The sequence below is a fragment of the Phacochoerus africanus genome, chromosome 1 (genome assembly GCF_016906955.1).
Source record: "Phacochoerus africanus isolate WHEZ1 chromosome 1, ROS_Pafr_v1, whole genome shotgun sequence".
NCBI lineage: Eukaryota > Metazoa > Chordata > Mammalia > Artiodactyla > Suidae > Phacochoerus > Phacochoerus africanus.
In genome coordinates this window covers 188882251-188901883 of record NC_062544.1, presented here as the reverse complement: position 1 = coordinate 188901883, position 19633 = coordinate 188882251, and the positions used below count along the sequence as shown (strand labels likewise).

The following is a 19633-nucleotide window of genomic DNA, read 5'->3' as shown; positions in this document are numbered from 1 at the left end:
CTGTAGCCACTGGCCTACACCAAAGCCATAGCAACGCCAGATCCAAGCCGCACCTGCGACTTACACCACAGCTCACAGCAGTGCCAGGACATTAACCCACTGAGCAATGCCAGGGATTGAACCTGTGTCCTCATGGATCCTAGCCAGATTTGTTTCTGCTGAGCCATGATGGGAACTCCCTCTTTTTTCTTTTCTTTTTATGGCTGCACCTGCAGCATATGGAAGTTCCCAGGCTAGGGGTCGAATCGGAGCTACAGCTACTGGCCTATACCACAGCCACAGCAACGCCAGATCCTAGCCATGTCTGTGACCTACACCATGGCTCATGGCAACGCTAGATCCTTAACCCTCTGAGGGAGGCCAGGGATGGAACCTGTGTCCTCATGGATGCTAGTCGAGTTCATTAACCACCGAGCCATGACGGGAACTCCACCTGGCAACATTCTTAACTGGTGTTACAATTGACTCCCAACAGTGAGAAAGCACATTTTCCATGTGTGTGGTTCCCACTCTGTTCTACTCTAAGGCAATGAAAATCATTCTACCCATCAATTCCCGTGTAGTCCTCAGGGGCTTTCCTGTATCAAACACTGTCAGAAATGTCAAGCTCCACCCTCAAGCCTGGGTCACTGTTAGGAGCTGCTAGTGCCTGATGTTCTCTTGCCAGTTCCTCCTTGCAGTGGCTGGTTTCAGTTGTAAGTGATATTCTCGATGTCAAAGTGAGCTCTTCCTCTGTGGAGGCCAGTGCCCTGCTTTGCTTCTACCTCTGGCCAAGCTTCCTCTAGCCAAAATATAAAGAGTGCCTATGTTGATAAATAAGATTATGGGTGATTTAAATCTTCACGTTTTATGTATTTTCCAAGTATTTTACACTTTGACCTCTGGCCAAGAAGCAATGCTGACTCCTGGAGAAGGTGGATAAGAGAAAGTAGATGGCCTTGTAGAAATATTTACTACCATGGAGTTCCCGTCGTGGCGCAGTGGTTAACGAATCTGACTAGGAACCATGAGGTTGCGGGTTCGATCCCTGCCCTTGCTCGGTGGGTCAAGGTTCCGGCGTTGCCGTGAGCTGTGGTGTAGGTCGCAGACGCGGCTCGGATCCTGCTGTGGCTCTGGCGTAGGCTGGCAGCTACAGCTCCGATTCGACCCCTAGCCTGGGAACCTCCATGTGCCGCAGGAGCGGCCCAAGAAATGGCAAAAAGACAAAAAAAAAAAGAAAGAAAAAGAAAAAGAAATATTTACTACCACAAAACAATTTGATAAATCTGATAAATCTACTGACAGGTGGATTTGTTCACAGCTTTTGCTTATGAGTATGGCTTCAGAATTCAAAAGGGGCTAGACTTGCTGTTTCTGTACATATAGAAGCTCTCCTGCTGGGAGTGGGCAGGAACTGGATTCTTTTCTCTTCTCTGCTGCTTAGCATCTAGCCAGTACCTGGCCCGCCTTCAATACTCTGTAAATAGTGGCTGAATTTTTTTGAAATGAATTCCCCACTTGGCAGACTGGAGAGCAACCTGATCTTTGGGCCATTTTGTAATAGGAGAAGCACTTAAAGCGCTGCCTGAACTTGAAGAGTTGAATTTATCCTGGAACAGTAAAGTGGGAGGAAATTTGCCTCTGATCCTCCAGATGTTCCAAGAAGGGAGCAAGATACAAACGCTTGAGCTTGTGGACTGTGCCCTCACACCCGAAGATGGGGCGTTCGTGGGTAAGTGGACTTTCTAGGGAAAAAAAATGTGAAGATGCCCATGATTGGATAGTTGGGAGTTAACATCGGTTGTGTTCTCCCTCACTTCAAATTGAAAGGGTGGCTCACTATATCGCACATCTCATAAAGCTGTACTTCCCTTCCTGCCTGCCCCAACTTTCACACCCTGTATCTCTACTGAGTTGTTCTTCTTCGGATTCCTCCTTTCCAGGTCAGTCGCTGCCTATGCTGCCAAACCTTGAAGTACTTGATCTTTCTATGAATAGAAACATCGCTGGCAGTCTCAACAGTATTGCTCAGGGATTAAAACGTACCTCAGAGCTGAAAGTCTTGAAGTTACATTCATGTGGATTATCACAGAAGAGCGTCAGACTACTGGGTGAGTTAGCAATGGTTGACGTTTTTGTATAATTTTATTTTATATGTAATTTCTTATGCTGTTAGGAAATGCAATACAATATAAACAGCAGTTACATTGGGGAATAAGATTATGGGTGATTTAAATCTTCATGATTTATTTTCTAAATCTTTTACAGTGAACATATACTTTCATGATTATAAGAATAACCTTTTAAAATCGCCATCTCTGAAAAGGCCAGGATATTTTAGGTTTGAGAGAGATAACTAGGCAAAATAAAAGTTTCTGTGCTACTGGAAACTCTCCATTTGTCTCTTACTTTGGGAAACATCAGCATTATTTAATGCTCAGTAGAAGAAAGGAATTGGTCCTGGTGAAAAGAACAGCTTCAGTGGCATCTCTCATTCCAAATTGAAAGGGTGAATTAAATTTTACTCTGATATACAAAATCTCCACATTAAGGAGGAATATGAAATGAAATGGTTTTTATCCCTTCAACTTCTATAGCCTGAATATCCTTCTTCCTGGCAGTCTGAGTAAGTCTAGGGTACTGTGAAAGCACCCATGCTCAAGCATGGTAGGGGAAGAACCATTAGCCTGAAGTTTTTGATCAAAACCATTAGCAATCAAGGCAGATCACACGAGTGTGTATTTGAAGACGGTAACAAGTGGACCGTTATCCCTCCATCTGGGCTTTTGTCAACATGGTGTACATATTTTCTGTCTCCCTTTTCCACACCTGCCCCTCTCCTGGGACTACCTTGTAATATGTCTGAATGGGCTTCTGACCTTCTTTGTAGATGCTGCTTTTAGACACTTGTGTGAGCTGAGGACACTAGATCTTTCCTGCAACAAGGAGCTGGGTGGAGGGTTTGAGGATGCCCCAGGGCTGGCCACGCTGGAGCACCTGGAGGTGCTGGATCTTCACCAGTGCTCACTGACGGCCCACGACGTGGTGTCACTGAGTGAGTAGGTGCTGCAGAGTCCCAGAAGGATGTTTGGAACTTCGGCATGTGTTTGGAAACCTGCAAATTTGACATGTGTTGCTGAAGTTACTGGGAGGATCACATCATAAAAGTTCTGTTAATGTCCCAATATAGTATCTGGCAAATATTAAGTGCCTAGTTAATGTTCATGAATCGAAACTCCTCCTGTACACATCTGTAAAGGATAGATGTGGCACTTGAAGGAGACAAAAACTAAATTTATGTGGCTGTTTAGAAATGACTCTGTTAATAGATGTCACAAAGTATATTACCAACAGGGATAAGGAGAGAAAGCTGGAATGATGGGTGTCGAGACTTTCTGACCAGTGAGTGGTTGTGCCACTTAGATACAAAAGAGGTTCCAGAAAACAAGGGGGTTGTGTGTAATGGGTGTACATTACAACTTTAAATCACTAGGCTTACTTTCCTACCACAGACATAGTCTTGTGATGTACAGATGAAGTTCCCCCTAAGAAACAGTAAGCATTGCCTTGAGGGTTTTATTCCATCTGCAGCCACAGTAAACCTTCAAAATACATCCACACTCTGACCATGGCTCACTGTCCAGACTTCTACTACCCTGGTCCAGGCCACTGTCACCTGTCAGGTTATGGCAAGAGTTCAAATGATTTTCTCGCTCCTCTGTCACTCTGAAGGCATTTTCTTTTCCTCCCTGCCTCATTGGCAACTCTAGCCACACCAGCTGTGGTTCCTCACACACACCAGCCATGCTCTGCTCTCTCTCCAGATCTCGGGCTCCTCCTGGGTGGGGGTATGGTTTCCTCCAGCATCTCTCCATTGCTCAAGCACAGGGTCTAGCACATAGTTGGTATCCAGTAAATGTGATTGATTGGATGAATCAATCAACACAAAACAAGAAAAAAATATTTTTTTAAGTTGTTTTTGAACAATTTGGGGAGGAAAACAGTAAAATAAGTCTTTAAGTCTAAAAACAATCTTTAAGGCATGCAAAATTATTTCTTAGACTCTTATCCCTCAATTTGGGAAAATGAGAAAAGTTCAAGGATTTCCTGAAGATTTTAAAATAGCAAAATGATCCCTTTTGGAGCTCCAGGTGGAGATGATGAGGTATCACTGTCCCTTTTACTTATGAGTGTCATACCTCAGGAGACCTTCCTGTCTTATCAGCTGACCAGATTCCAAATGATGAATTTCCCTTGCTACAACTAAATAACACAAACACCACACCTTGTCTTGTTACTCAGAGGAAGTTTAAAGTGCTAGACTGAACTGTCACCACTGGTACAACAGAGGGATTAGCTTCTTATCTAGATTTGCAGCCACCAAAATGGCCCCGGAAAGGTAGTGGTTCTTTAATAGCTATAGTGAAGTACGTTGATCTCCTGCTTAATTTTGAAAAGATGGAAATGAAAATACATCTTGTTCATACCTGATGTTGTTAAATAGTTGAACTTTCTTTTATCTGATCAGCCTCAGTAACTCCAAAGAAATGGAATTACAGGTCATCTAACCAACAACTTTTTTTTCTTTTTAGGGCCGCATCTGCAGCATATGGAAGTTCCCAGACTGGTGGTTGAATTGGAGCTGCAGCTGCCAGCCTGTACGATATCCACAGTAATGCCAGATCTGAGCCACATCTACGCCACAGCTCATGGCAGCGCCGGATCCTTAACCCATTGAGGGCGGCCAGGGAACGAACTTGTATCCTTAAGGATACTAGTCTGGAGTTCCCGCAGTGGCGCAGAAGAAACGAATCCGACTAGGAACCATGAGGTTGTGGGTTCAATCTCGGGCCTCGCTCAGTGGGTTGAGGATCTGGCATTGTTGTGAGCTGTGGTGTAGTTTGCAGATGTGACTCGGAACCCTGTGTTGCTGTGGCTGTGGTGTAGGCCAGCGGCTATAGCTCCAATTAGACCCCTAGCCTGGGACCTCCATATGCTACAGGTGCGGCCCTGAAAAGCCAAAAAAAAAAAAAAAAAAGGATACTGGTCAGATTCTTAACCCACTGAGCCCTGATGGGAACTCCTAGTCAACAACTTTTGATTAGTTATCCAATTGTTTGAGGCACGGTGCTATGGGCCAAGGGAAATTCACAGTCAGGAGCTTCCATCTGGTGGGACAAGAATAAACCAAATATAGGGTGGAAAACAAGGTTCTGGGTTAGAAGAGGAATCTGTTGGGATTACAAGTGCCTGCCCTCCTTGTCTTCCCTCCCCCTCCCTTTCTTCTGGTCCTTTCCTCCTTCCACGGATGCTTTCTGATTTCCAGGCTCTGGTGCACACTTTGGGCATAACACAGCTCCTACACACAGAGCTCACCTTCAGGGAGGAAGGGCAGAAAACAAACACATGCACAAATCCTGTAATGAGGGTGCTGGGAGGAAAATACCATAGGGTGGCGTGACTGTGACCAAGGGGTTACTGTGGCTTCAGTGGCCCTGCAAGGCTCTGAGGAGGTTAGCCAGCCCCCGAGAGATCCCAGGACATGGCATTTCCCACACCACAAAGAACTAAGACAAAGGCCTGGAAACAGGAAAAGCAGCAGAAAGATAGTGAAGCAGGATGACTCCTGGCACAGCAGGGGCCTTCGGGACTCCACTCCAGAGCTGTTACCAATGGACATGTGTTCCCATTGCTTGGTTTCACTGTCTTTCTAGTACTTCTGACTTATGTTCTGAGAAAAGAACAATATCAAACATTAATTAAGATTTAATGTACGCCAGGCACTGTTCCAGGCACTTTACATATATCAAGTCGTCTTATCTTCCCATTATCCCTGTGAGATAGTATTGTTATTACTGAGAAAATTGAGCTTCAGGGAAATGAGCTTGTCCAAAATCACACCACAAATCCAGGGTTAGAACCTAGTTCTCTGCCTCCAAAGCCTTTGCTCTTTACTCTTAGCCCAAGCTGCACATGAGAAAGAGTGGCTGGTGTGTGTGGTGTGAATGGTTGGGTAAGGGATGGCAGGGGTCACACTGCAGAGAGCTGTGCTTGCCGATCAAGAAGACTGGGAACCCAACACCCAGCAGACTCTGAGATGCTGCCTAAAACATGTACCTGTTGATATTTGAACAGCCCAGGTTATCCCTATACTCTCGAACCTTCAAGAATTGAATTTATCTGCCAACAAAAGGATGGGAAGCTCTTCTGAAAACCTACTCGGCAGACTCCGATTCTTACCAGCACTGAGGTCATTACTGATCAACAACTGTGCCTTGGAAAGTGAGACTTTCACTGCGCTGGGTAAGAGCCTTCCCCAGGTCCCTGCAGGCAGGTACAATTACACCTGAGAGGGGGTCCCTCTCTTTCCCTCTAAATGAATTCCACTCCAAGACTCAGCCATGGGCCAAGTTGTGAAGTATCAATTTGTCTTCTTTTCAGGAAATATGCTTTCTTAAAAGTGACCTTCCGAAGGGCCACATGAATGACTCTGGTATTTGTAAGTTGAACGTTTAAAATTCAAGGTGTATACAGTTGGCCCTTCATATCCATGGCCAAATCCGTGGATTCAACCAACCACAGACTGAAAATATGCAAAAACTTTTTTAAATTCCAGAAATTTCCAAAAAAGCAAGATTTGAATTTATCTCATAGAGGCAGCTATTTATATAGCATTTAAACTGTATTAATATTATAAGTAATCTAGAGATGATTTAAAATATATAGGAGGATGTATATTATATGCAAATACTATGCCATTTTATATAAGGAACTTGAGCATCTGCAGATTTTGGCATCTCAAACCCAATTCCCCCACAGATACCGAGGGATGACTATATAACCAACCTTGGAGGTCCACATCCATAGTAACTTATAATTTCATTGAGGTCAATATAATTTGGGATTGCTATGAGTCTCAGGGAAAAAGGGAGGCAATTACTGTGAGCCTAGCTGACTGCCTAGCAGACTTCCCAATAGGATTTGCTGTCCTCTTCAGGACTCTGGGTGTACCTAAAGGTCATGGATACAGCCCAGCCTACCTCAAGGGTTTACTAAGTCTGACGTTTCTACCTGTTCTGGGGCAAGAGCATTGTAGGAAGTAGAGGGAGATATTTTGAGGAAGCTGACTTTGCCCAGTTTTCTTAAATATCCCACCCAGGCATCCAACAGTTTGAGCATATGGTGCTGGGAGTCCTCAGCCCCCTCTAAGTTCACTAGAAAGACTCACGTATACAAAAGAACACAAAACAAGAGTTCCCGTTGTGGCTCAGTGGAAACAAATCCAACTAGTAACCATGAGGTTGCCGGTTCAATCCCTGGCCTTGCTCAGTGGATTAAGGATCCAGCATTGCTGTGAGGTGTGGTGTAGGTTGCAGATGAGGCTCGGATCTTGTGTTGATGTGGCTGTGGTGTAGACCAGCCTTACAGCTCTGATTTGACCCCTGCCTGAGAACCTCCATATACCATGGGTACGGCCCTCAAAAAAAAAAAAAAAAAAAAAAGCCAAAGGACACAAAACAAAATCAGCAAAAGGAAAGGGGCAAGGGGCAAAGGCCAGAGGAAGCCAAGCACAGGCTTCCAAAAATCCTCTTCCAGTAGGGTCACATAGGATGTGCTTCATTCCTGCAGCACCCTGTGATGATGCATCTGAATTGTTTACCAGGAAGACTCGCCTGAATATTTAAGTCCAGGGTTTTTAGTAGAGACTTAGGACCACCCTCTCCTAAGCAGATACCAAAATTCTAGACTCACAAAGGGAAAGCTAGTGTTCAGCATAAATTATATTATTGGTACACAAACACTGTAGGCACAGTAAATCCCCCTTATCAGTTAAGGAATGGTGGCAACACTTCCAAATTCCAAGTTTCCAAATATCAGCCAAGGGCCAACAACTCTCTGTTGCATACAAGCACAAGACCAGAGTGGTCAGATTCTGGTGCTTCATGGATAATGAGGAAAACAGTTCTTCTCTCTCATGTTCTCCCAAGGGTTATGTCTCCTGACACTCCCTTAAAAATGAATCGTGGCTTGGGTTGCTGTTGTAGCACAGGTTTGGTCCCTGGTCCAGGAACTTCCTCATGCTGTGGGCGTGGCAAAAAAAAAAAAAAAAAAAAGGATTGTACTGTGGTTGTTCTATGAACCAGACAGGACTGTTATTAATAAAAATTACAAGTAGCTATTTATTGATATCTGTTAATAAAAATAAGCACACATAATTTACCCCAAATTCTAAGAACTCTGTATTTAGGGTTCTCTTGTCTTCCTTTTCAGCCCAAGTGTTCTGTTCAACCCACATGGACTTGGTCCTTGCTATGTACTGCTCCTAGCCCTTCCCCAGCACTGCTCATCTCATTGGCTACATGTCTGGATGGGGGAAAGTAGCAGGAAATGTACCTTTAAGACCTGGAGATCTCAATCTGGGGTACCTGGCACCTCCCTTAAGAGAGTCAGTCTATAGTTATGTTTGAGCGCAGGGGCTGTGAACTTCCTAAAACTGATTCCAGTTATTTTGTTGGTGGGGAATGTATGGTATGTTTTCTGGCTCCAGAGCACCTGGAATCAGACATCTGAAAGCAAATCCTGGCTCTGGCTCTTGTGACCTAAGGTACCTAATATTAATATCTCTGTGCTTTAATTTCCTTGTCTGTAAAATGGAATAATAATATCTCATCTCATGGGTTTTTTCCTTTTTCTTTTTTTTAAGTTTATCTTTTAAAAATTAATTATTGGGAGTTCTCTGATGGCCTAGTGGGTTGAGGCTCCTGCGTTCTCACCGCTGTGGCTCTGGTTGCTGCTGTGTGGTGTAGGTTCAATCCCTGGCCCAGGAATTCCCACATACTGCCTGTGTGGCAAAAAAGAAAAAAAAATACAAAAAAAAAAAACAAGAGAGAACCTGAAATAAACGTTGCAACGCTCATTTAAGAAAAATTTTTTTTAAATAAAAATTATTTATTTTTATTACTCAATGAATTTATTACATTTATAGTTGAACAATGATCATCACAATCCAGTTTTATAGTATTTCCATCCCACACTCCCTTGCGCATCCCCCCACCCCCAACATCTCTCCTTTGGAAACCATAAGTTTTTCAAAGTCTGTGAGTCAGTATCTGTTCTGCAAAGAAGTTTATTGTGTCCTTTTTTTCAGATTCCACATGTAAGTGATAGCATTTGATGTTGGTCTCTCATTGGGTTTTAAGAATCAAATGGGTTAGGAGTTCCTGTTGTGGCTCAGTGGTTAACGAATCCAATTAGGAACCATGAGATTGCAGGTTCGATCCCTGGCCTTGCTCAGTGGGTTAAGGATCCGTCGTTGCTGTGAGCTGTGGTCGCAGACACGGTTCGGATCCCACATTGCTGTGGCAGCTACAGCTCCGATGAGACCCCTAGCCTGGGAACCTCCATATGCCATGGGAGTGGCCCGAGAAATGGCAAAAAGACAAAAAAAAAAAAAAAGAATCAAATGCGTTAATACATGTAAAGATTTTGGAAAGGTACCTGGCTCATAGTAAATGCTCAGTAAATGTTAGTTGTTAATGTTACGGGAAGTCTATAAATTTTATTTAAAAAGCAAATTTTATCACTATCCAGTTTTTAAAAAGCCAGTGGCTGCTTGAAGCACCTCTGGTAAAATTCAGATTCCTTCATGGGGTCTAACAGGCCCCCGTACCCTCATTTGCTCTCTCCCTTGCTCCCTAATCCCAGCCTCAGCCCCTTCTATTCCTTCCTATCCCCGGGCTCTCTCCTGCCTTTGACCTTCCAGTTCTCTAGATTTTCCTACCCCCCAAGACTTTCTTGGGTAGCTCTGACTGAAAGTCTCTGCAGGTCTCAAGTGTGAATGTCCCCTTTTAAGACAACCCCTCACTATTTAAATTAGAAGTATTTGTATCTTCTTTACAGCCTTTAGCAGAATTTATAATTATGTATTTATTTGTATTTTTTTTACTTTTTTTTTTCTTTTTTGGCATACCCATGGCATGCAGAAGTTCCTGGGCCAGGGATCAAATCCACGCTGCAGTTTCAAACTATGGCCACAGCTGCAACACTGGCTTCTTAACCCACTGTGCTGGACTGGGGATTGAACCTGCACCAACACAGAGACAACCCCAGATCATTAACCCACAGAACCACAGCAGGAACTCCTGTGTGGTTTTTTTATGTCCATATTTCTCCCAGATTGTAACCTCCTTGAGGAGAGGGATTGTGTTTATTCTTTACTGCATATTCAAAGCACATTTTAGGTATTTCTACATATTAATTATAAGAAGAGATAGGCAAGTAGGTAGGTAGATAGATAAATAAACAGATAAACTCATACAAACTTCTCAAAGGAGTCTGGAATCCCCAAAATGGTTAGGTAAATGCGCATTCATGTGCGTGCGCGCACACGCACGCGCGCGCAAACACACACACACACACACACACACACACACACACACCACATTCCCCTGCTCTGGCTAATGTTCAGTTAGGAAAATTCCACAAGGAATAAATTTGGCAACAACATGATATTTCATAAATATACCTCCTAAATGAAAACTGCTGAATATTTTGAAAGAAGACGGTTTTTGATTTTGTCTTCTGCCATCAGAAGATGCAATCCTTTTCAATTACAGCCTCGCAATCAATAAATCAAGTAGATATTAAATTACATTTGGAGTTCCTGTTGTGGTGCAGTGGTTAACGAATCCGACTAGGAACCATGAGGTTGCGGGTTCGGTCCCTGCCCTTGCTCAGTGGGTTAAAGATCCGGCGTTGCCGTGAGCTGTGGTGTAGGTTGCAGACGCGGCTCGGATCCTGTGTTGCTGTGGCTCTGGTGTAGGCCAGTGGCTACAGCTCCGATTCGACCCCTAGCCTGGGAACCTCCATATGCCATGGGAGTGGCCCAAAGATAGCAAAAAGACAAAAATAAATAAATAAATAAATAAAAATAAATTACATCAGCTGACAAATCTACAGTCCCTGATTAATGATGGTTTGTTTGACTTGAGAGTTTTTGATGGTATAGAGTAATATACATTCGGTAGAAACCTATATTTGAATTTTGATCTTCTCCCAGGCTAGTGATATACACGTGGTATGATGTTCTCTCAGGCCTTCCTAGGGGTAAACTTAACAACCATTCTGTAGCCAGACAACCATTCCGGTTTTCACTCTCAGCATAGAATTCAATAAATTACATGAGAATTCAATAAATTACATGAGATATTCAACACTCTATTATAAAACAGGTTTTGTGTCAAATGACTTTGTCCAACTGTGGGCTAATATAATTGTTCTGAGAACATTTAAGTAGGTTAGGCAAAGCTGTGATGATTGGAAGTTTAGGTGTATTAAATGCATTTTTTACTTAAGACATTTTCAACTTATTGGGACATAACCCCACAAGTCAAAGATCTGTTTAACTCAATTTGAATTAAGAAGTAAATCAAGAACTGAAAAAAAGAAGCAAGTTGCATATATATTTATCAACATTACTTTTAGAAGAAAAAGTTCAGTTTCTTATTGATGGGGCTCTGTACCATATGAGGAGAAGTGTTCTTATTAGATATTATAAAAATAATATATGGAGTTCCCGTCGTGGCGCAGTAGTTAACGAATCCGACTAGGAACCATGAGGTTGCGGGTTCGGTCCCTGGCCTTGCTCAGTGGGTTAACGATCCGGCGTTGCCGTGAGCTGTGGTGTAGGTTGCAGACGCGGCTCGGATCCTGTGTTGCTGTGGCTCTGGTGTAGGCCAGTGGCTACAGCTCCGATTCAACCCCTAGCCTGGGAACCTCCATATGCCGCGGGAGCGGCCCAAGAAATAGCAACAACAACAACAACAACAACAACAAAAAAGACAAAAGACCAAAAAAAATAATAATAATATATATTTACTCCTTAAAGATAATATTCTTTAGAAAGAAGGCAGAACGGTTTAAAATGTAATTAACGACTATGGCTTGTGCAAAAGTTTGATGTTTAATTTTAATATTACAGGAAACTGGGAACTAAGCAGAAAATCTTTGAATTTCCTTTAAAACTCTTTCCAAAAATACATTATTTCCCTTCTTTGTCTCTGGCACAGCAGTTTAAGCAAACACAACTACATTTTGGTGTTTCAGAGCTCTCAGGAGGTTTGACTTTGTCTCTGAATTTCAACAGTTCCTGAACCAGGACACTCTCTGGAAATCTTGACTAGGTGTTAAAACCGTCCATCTTTTTCTCCCTCTTAAATGTGAAGTGAAGGAAAGAAATCCCATTTGATAATGAATTCTACCTCATCAAGTTTGACTTTTCTAAAGTTCCAGCATTTCTCCCAAATAAAAATAGACAACATAATTGGAGGCCATGAATGTTAGACAGGAGAAACAGTCTCTACCACTTTCTCCACCTCAGTGATGGTTATGTTTCCCTAGTCTAGGTTCCTTAAATTCCAGGCTTATGTCCTCTTAGGAACCCTAAATTGTTACTATTCTCATCGCTCTCAATTTCAGCTGAAGCATCCATTCACCTCCCTGCTCTGGAAATACTCAACCTTTCTTGGAATAAGTGCATTGGTGGCAGCCTGAAGCTGCTCCTGGAAACACTGAAGGTTTCAACGTTCCTTCAAGAGCTGAGGCTGAGCAGCTGTTCCCTGGTGACGGAGGACGTGGCTCTCCTGGGTTTGTATCTATTGGACCCAAAGTGGCCCTGGCACTCAGAGCCCCATGTGCCTGCCCTGCCAGCCCAGGGCCAGGGAAGAGGGGTGGAGAGGCAACTTCCGGGAGAGCTGGCCAAGACAGATGAGGGCAATTCTAAAACCAAAGGATGGGAATTACCGTTGTGGCTCAGTGGGTTATGAACCCGACTAGTATCCATGAGGATTCAGATTCGATCCCTGGCCCTGCTCAGTGGGTTAAGAATCCGTGTTGCCATGAGCTGTGGTATAGGTTGCAGATGCGGCTCAAATCTGGCAGCTGTGGCCATGGCTGTGTGTGCACCAGCAACTCTGATTCGACCTCTAGCCTGGGAACTTTTGTATGCTGCAGGTATGGCCCTAAAAAGAAAAAACAAAGGAGATGGATGTGGATGGGGTGGGAGTCTCCTCCTGTTCCCCCAACCCACCCCATGTTTATCAGGTAAAGGAATCCTAATCTGGCAAGACTTACAATGAATTAAAAATGGGATTCTCTTAAATGCCTTTTCTGTGTCTATTACAATGAGCGCACATTTATTTTCCCTTGAGTTTGTTAATGTGGTGATTAATAGTAATTAATTTTCAAATATTAAACTGGCCTTACATTCCCAGGATAAACCCCACTTGGTGGTAACATATTATCCTTTTTATATATTTGCTAATATTTTGTAGAGGATGTATGTGACTATGTTCATGAGAGAACAAAGTCTAATAGTTTTTCTGTGATGTCTTTGTCTGGCTTTGGCATCAGGGTAATAATGACCTTATAAATCACTTGGCAGGTGTTCCTGCCTCTTCTATTTCCTGGAAGGATTGCGTAGACTTGGCATTCTTTTTTCCTTAACTGCTTCCTAGAATTTACCATAGAACCTAGGTCTAAGCTTAAAGTTTTCTTTGTGGGAAGATTTCGATTACAAATTCAATTTTAAAAACAAATATAGGAGTTCCGTCATGGCACAGTGGTTAACGAATCCGACTAGGAACCATGAGGTTGCGGGTTCGATCCCTGCCCTTGCTCAGTGGGTTAAGGACCTGGCGTTGTCGTGAGCTGTGGTGTAGGTTGAAGATGCAGCTCAGATCCCTCATTGCTGTGGCTCTGGCATAGGCCAGTGGCTACAACTCTGATTAGACCCCTAGCCTGGGAACCTCCATATGCCATAAGATCGGCCCTAGAAAAGGCAAAAAGAAAATAAATAAATAAATAAATAAATAAATAAATAAATAAAAACAAATATAGGACTATTCGGGTTCTCTCTTTCTTCTTGGGTTTTGGCACATTGTGTCTTCCACAGCATCGGCTCATCTCACCTAGGTTGTTGAATTTGTGGAAATAAAGTTTTTCCCTTAAATCCTTTTCATGTCTGCAGTGACACCCCCCTCTCTCATTCTTGATATTGGTAATTTGTATTTCTATCTTTTTTCCCTTGGCTAGTCTGACTAAAAGTATATTCATTTTCTATTGGTATGTAACAAAGTAACGTATGGCTTCAAACAATAACTCTTTATTTGCTTACGGTTCTGTAGGTCAGAAGTCCGAATCAGCTTGTCTGGGTTCTACACTTCCGGTATCACCGGGCTGAATCAAGGTGTCAGCTGGGCTGAGTTCCCACCAGAAGCCCTGGGGATAAATGCACTTTCAAACCCATTCTTGTTTGCAGAATTCAGCTTCTTGCAGCTGTAGGGCTGAGGTTCCTGTTTTCCTGCCAGCTCTGTAACTGGGGGCTGCTCTAACTCCACCAGTGCCACCAGAGGCTGCTCACATTTCTTGATACCTGGCCCCTCCTCTTCTTCAAGTAGCAACCAGGTGTCAGTGCTTCTCACACTTACGGTGCTAATCACCCTGACTTCCTCTTTCCTCTTCTACCACCAGCTGCAACAAACTCTCTGTGTTTAAAGGGCTCCTGTGAGTAGATTAACCCCACCAGGGGAGTCTGGGTTTCTTGCTTTTTCTTTTTAGGGCCGCAAGTGTGGCATATGGAGGTTCCCAGGCCAGGGGTCAAATCAGAGCTGCAGCTGCCGGTCTGCACCACAGCCACAGCAACGTGGGATCCAAGCTGCATCTGTGACCTAGGCAGCAGCTCTCAGCAACCCCAGAACCTTAACCCACTGAGAAGGGCCCCAGATCAAACCTACATCCTAGTCAGGTTTTAACCCGCTGAGCCACAACGGAAACTCCCAATCTGTGTTTCTTAAACTCAGCTGTGCCACATAATAGAATGCAATCATGGGAACTCATCATATACACAGCACTAGGAATTAGGCTGGAAATCTTGGGGCGACCTTAGAATTCTAACGATCACAAGAGGCTTATCAATATTATCAATCTTCTCAAAGAATCAGCCTTTCATGTATTTTGTTTTCCAGAATTGGACATCTTTAAAAATATTTAAATTATTTTATTTAAAGTCACTAAAATTTGCTTCTTCAGCTGTTTTATTTTGGTCTGCATCAAATTTTATTAATGATAGTTTCAGCTGTTATATAGGGTTTTTTTTAATTTTTACTGCCATGTTTTTTTTTCCCCCTCAGGCCAAATTTATACTTTTACTTTTTTTTTTGTCTTTTTGCCTCTTCTAGGGCCACTCCTGTGGCACATGGAGGTTCCCAGGCTAGGGGTTGAATCGGAGCTGTAGCCGCCAGCCTATGCCACAGGCACAGCAATGCGGGATCCTAGCCGAATCTACGACCTACACCACAGCTCACAGCAATGCCACATCCTTAACCCACTGAGCAAGGCCAGGGATTGAACCTGCAACCTCATGGTTCCTAGTCGGATTCATTAACCACTGAGCCACAACAGGAACTCCTATACGTTAACATTTTGTCAAGGTTATTTTTTCCTTCTTTCAGATTTTAGTCAATAACAAGTATTACTATGTGTGGTTTTAAGCATTGCCACTTTGATTTTTTTTATTATTTCTAACAGAAACTTTAAGAATTTGTTAGTCACTAGTAGTTTGTGTTTTATTCTTTCACAAATAACAGCATCAATTTTTTTCATATAATAAACTATAAAAAATAGTATTTCCATGGCCTGTGAGACTATTACCCAGATTAAAAATATATAATGAATATAAATACTACAATATAATAGACTACCCACATAAATGGAAAATTCAAACAGTATAGGAAAGGTGAAGCAGTGTCTGGGATTTGCTTTAAAATACTGAAAAACAGGAATTCCCTGGTAGCCTAGCGGGTTAAGGATTGTCACTGCTGTGGCACAGGTTTGATCCCTGGCTTGGGAACTTCCACATGCCCCAGGTTCTCAGCCAAAACAAATCAAAAAAACAAAAAAAATAAAAAATAAAAAACTGAAACACAAACAAAAAGTAGGGGGAAGAGACTGGATGAGACTGCAATGAAAACAGTGTTCAAGCTGAATAATGGGAAAAGGAGGGTTCACACTCTTGTCTATTTTTTTTATATGTTTTAAAATGCCTGTAATAGGAAACTTTCTAAAGAGAAAAGGCTAAGTTTTGAGCATATGGTAAGTAATGTTTACATACTGAAAGACAGAAAAGACAGGAATGAAAGACATGCACGTGGTGGGACCAAATGCAGCTTTGGAGTTCTGACTGGGATGATGAAAATGATAGGGACAAGCATCTGGATGTGTGAGCAGTGAAAGACCTGGGCACATTTAGTCCTAAAGGGGGAACATTTGAGGGGACCTGACCTTTGCCCAACCCTGCAGGACTGGCACATGGAAGGAGCAGAGGTTTCCAGCAGGTGGAGGTGCACAGTGCAGTAAAGTCAGATGGAGCCCTGAGGCACGGCTCCCTCCCCTGCGGGGGCAGCCTGAAAGGGGCTTCCTGCAGAATCCTGCTAGTCCCCAGTAGAAAAGTTGTGAAAGCGATTCTTCTCAATCATCCATCTGGAGGATGAATGAGGAAACCTCCAAATTCCCTTCCAACTTTGAGACTACTCATCTCATCTCTGTAATCCATTCCTATTTTTGGTTAAAAAGGGAAGCACCTCCTGTCTGCTTTGGCTGTGTCTGCTTTGGCTGTCTCTCCCAGCTCCTTTTCTTAGTTGCATCATTAACTGTTATTTATTAAGAAACATTTTAGTCCTGTGATATGTGATATTCAAAGGGGAAATTGACTCATGTATTAGAGGTGCATTAGAAATTATCCAAGGAGTTCCCGTCGTGGCGCAGTGGTTAACGAATCCGACTAGGAACCATGAGGTTGTGGGTTCGGTCCCTGCCCTTGCTCAGTGGGTTAATGATCCGGCGTTGCTGTGAGCTGTGGTGTGGGCCACAGACGCGGCTCGGATCCCGCGTTGCTGTGGCTCTGGCGTAGGCCGGTGGCTACAGCTCCAATTCAACCCCTAGCCTGGGAACCTTCATATGCCGCGGGAGCGGCCCAAGAAATAGCAACAACAACAACAACAACAAAAAGAAATTATCCAAGTATATTTTGCCCATGGAAAGTGTTCAATTGCCTAACTGTTGAATGAAAAATGACTGAATAAGCAATGAATAATTAAACAGTGAGAAGACTATTTACAAATGAATGGTCCTGGGTCAAAGCTAGTGAGCTCATATTTGATTAGAGAAAGTCTGCGATAAAAGCTGGGAATCCAGTGGAACAGAGAGCAGGAGCTTACCAAAAAAAGATATTCTTTGGGTTGGGATTTTGAAAGAGGAAAAAAAAAAATCAATTTTTCAAGCTGTATGTGGGATGCAGAGAGGAAATTTGTTGCTATTTTCAGATATCCTGAATAAAACTGCTAGCTAACATTTTATTACAAAGTACCAATCTTGTCATTACTAATCCTGGAGCTACTGTCCTATATTATGGGAAGTGGGACACAGTCACGTTAGAAAATATTCTTAGATTTTAGCATTTAGAGTGATTTTGTTTTTCAGCATCAGTAATCCAGGCAGGTCACCTGGCCAAGCTGCAGAACCTCGACCTGAGCTATAATGACAGCATCTGTGATGCAGGATGGGCCACCCTCTGCCAAAACCTGTGGCTCCTCAAAGAGCTAACAGAACTGGATGTTAGCCTTCGGCCATCAACTTTTCGGGATTGCAGACAATGGTTTAGACACTTGTTATGTGCTGTGACCAAACTTCCCAAGATCACTGAGATAGGAATGAGGAGGTGGGTCCTCCCAGCTTCACAGGAAGAAGAACTCGAATGCTTTGGCCAAAATCACAGAAACAGCATTCACTTTGACCACAGTGGGTTTCAGTAAAATGACTTCCTGAGGCTAGCTAAGCTACACTCCATCCTAAAGGGTGGCAAAGAACATGAATGACTCCCGGTGCAGGCAAGGGACTACCAACTTCTGAGCTGTTTAATGAGATTTATGTTACAAGAGTTTGGTAAATATATGTACACAATAAACTAATAAGAGCATGTCTGAATTCTCCATCTTATGAAACAAGGATGACATTTTTGGATAGATTTTCATTTGTTTTGGTATAGTTAGTTCACTTACTGTTTAGAAGACCTGACAAAAATGTTTAGATTCTGGTGAGGCATCTCCTTTTTTTTCCCCTGGAATTTTCTGCCTCTCTTTTCCTAAATGCTAAATGTTTTAAATATAAGGGTGTTTATGAATGTGTGTGAAATTCTAATGTGAAAAGCACTAACTGTTTGAATATTTTCTTGTTATCTTTATTATTATATGTATCTTAATGTGGTCTACTTACATTTTTGTCAGAAAGTATTCCCTTCAGTAGTTTATTATGTTATGTTCTCTTGTCTTTTATCTCAATATAAACCATACTAATAATAGTCATGGACATATAATTCTTAATTAAATGTGGTCAAAAATTCAAAACCCAGTTTCAAAAACATAGCTTATTAAAATATTTTATCACTAAAATAAATTAACATATTACCCCTGAGCATTTCTCTGGCATGAAATTTGCCACATAAACCCTATTTAATTCAATAATTAAAGTTTTCGTGTTTCTCTAAGAGATTTTTGGATTTTTTTTTTGTTTTATCTTATTAAAGCATAAAATTCATTGCATGGCAAGCGTCTGCTAACACATTCCTGTTCTGATATGCTCTAGTCACATTATATTTTACTTTTTTCTTGCTATACTAATAATTCACATTGCAATCATTGCTTAAAAGATATGTAGAATTTGAAATCAATATGTCTCCTAAAGAAAGAGTCATCAGGAGATCCTGTCATGGCTCAGTGGTTAACGAATCCGACTAGGAACCATGAGGTTGCAGGTTCGATCCCTGGCCTTGCTCAGTGGGTTAAGGATGTGGCATTGCTGTGAGCTGTGGTGTAGGTCGCAGACATGGCTCAGATCCCAAGTTGCTGTGACTCTGGCATCGGCCGGCGGCTGCAGCTCCTATTCGACCCCTAGCCTGGGAACCTCCATTTGCCTCGGGGGCGGCCCTAGAAAAGGCAAAAAGACCAAAAAAAAAAAAAAAAAGAAAGAAAAAAAGAAAGAGTCATCAGAAGAGGAGCTCTTGAGTGGTGTACATGGGGATGTTTTAGAAAAAGATTCTTCACTTCTCTGGGTGTTCCCATGAATTTCATGAACACCTATGCTCATGCAAAAACCCGTGAACAAATGTTCATACCACCTTTATTCATATTAGCCAAAAAAACTGGAAACAGAGCAATACCTTCCAATGGGTATTAGAAAGTGAATAGTGAAACAAACTATGCTATACGACTCAACAACTAGAAAGGAATGAACTATTGATAGATGTTCCACTTGGATGGGCTGCAAGTGAATCACGCAGAATAAAAAGGCCAGTCCCCAAAGGCGACATACTATGTGATTGCATTTATATGATATTTTTGAGAATACAAAATTAGAGAGATGGAGAACAGTTAGGAATTGGGAGAGAGGTAGGTAGGTGGTAGGTGTGACTAAAGGTAATAGCACAAAGGAGATTGGTGGTGATGGAACAACTCTTTATCTTGATTGTGGTAGCTACACAAACTTGCGACTGGACACACACACATGAATGTATAGCAGATGGAATCTGAATAAGCTCTGTCGA

The 19633-nt window shown here is 42.5% G+C and overlaps 1 protein-coding gene across 2 annotated transcripts in view; it reads left to right on the top strand.

The window, feature by feature from the left end:
• LRRC31 (leucine rich repeat containing 31) overlaps positions 1–18577 on the top strand; it is a 29695-nt gene extending 11118 nt beyond the window's left edge. For both annotated transcript variants that reach the window (XM_047786185.1, XM_047786196.1), the window contains 6 exons: positions 1544–1711; positions 1923–2090; positions 2870–3034; positions 6115–6282; positions 12457–12624; positions 17515–18577. In XM_047786185.1, coding sequence (XP_047642141.1) covers positions 1544–1711; positions 1923–2090; positions 2870–3034; positions 6115–6282; positions 12457–12624; positions 17515–17846 — 1169 coding nt within the window. In that variant the 3' untranslated portion in view covers positions 17847–18577. The remainder of the gene's footprint in view (positions 1–1543; positions 1712–1922; positions 2091–2869; positions 3035–6114; positions 6283–12456; positions 12625–17514) is intronic.
• Positions 18578–19633: the final 1056 nt, after the last annotated feature.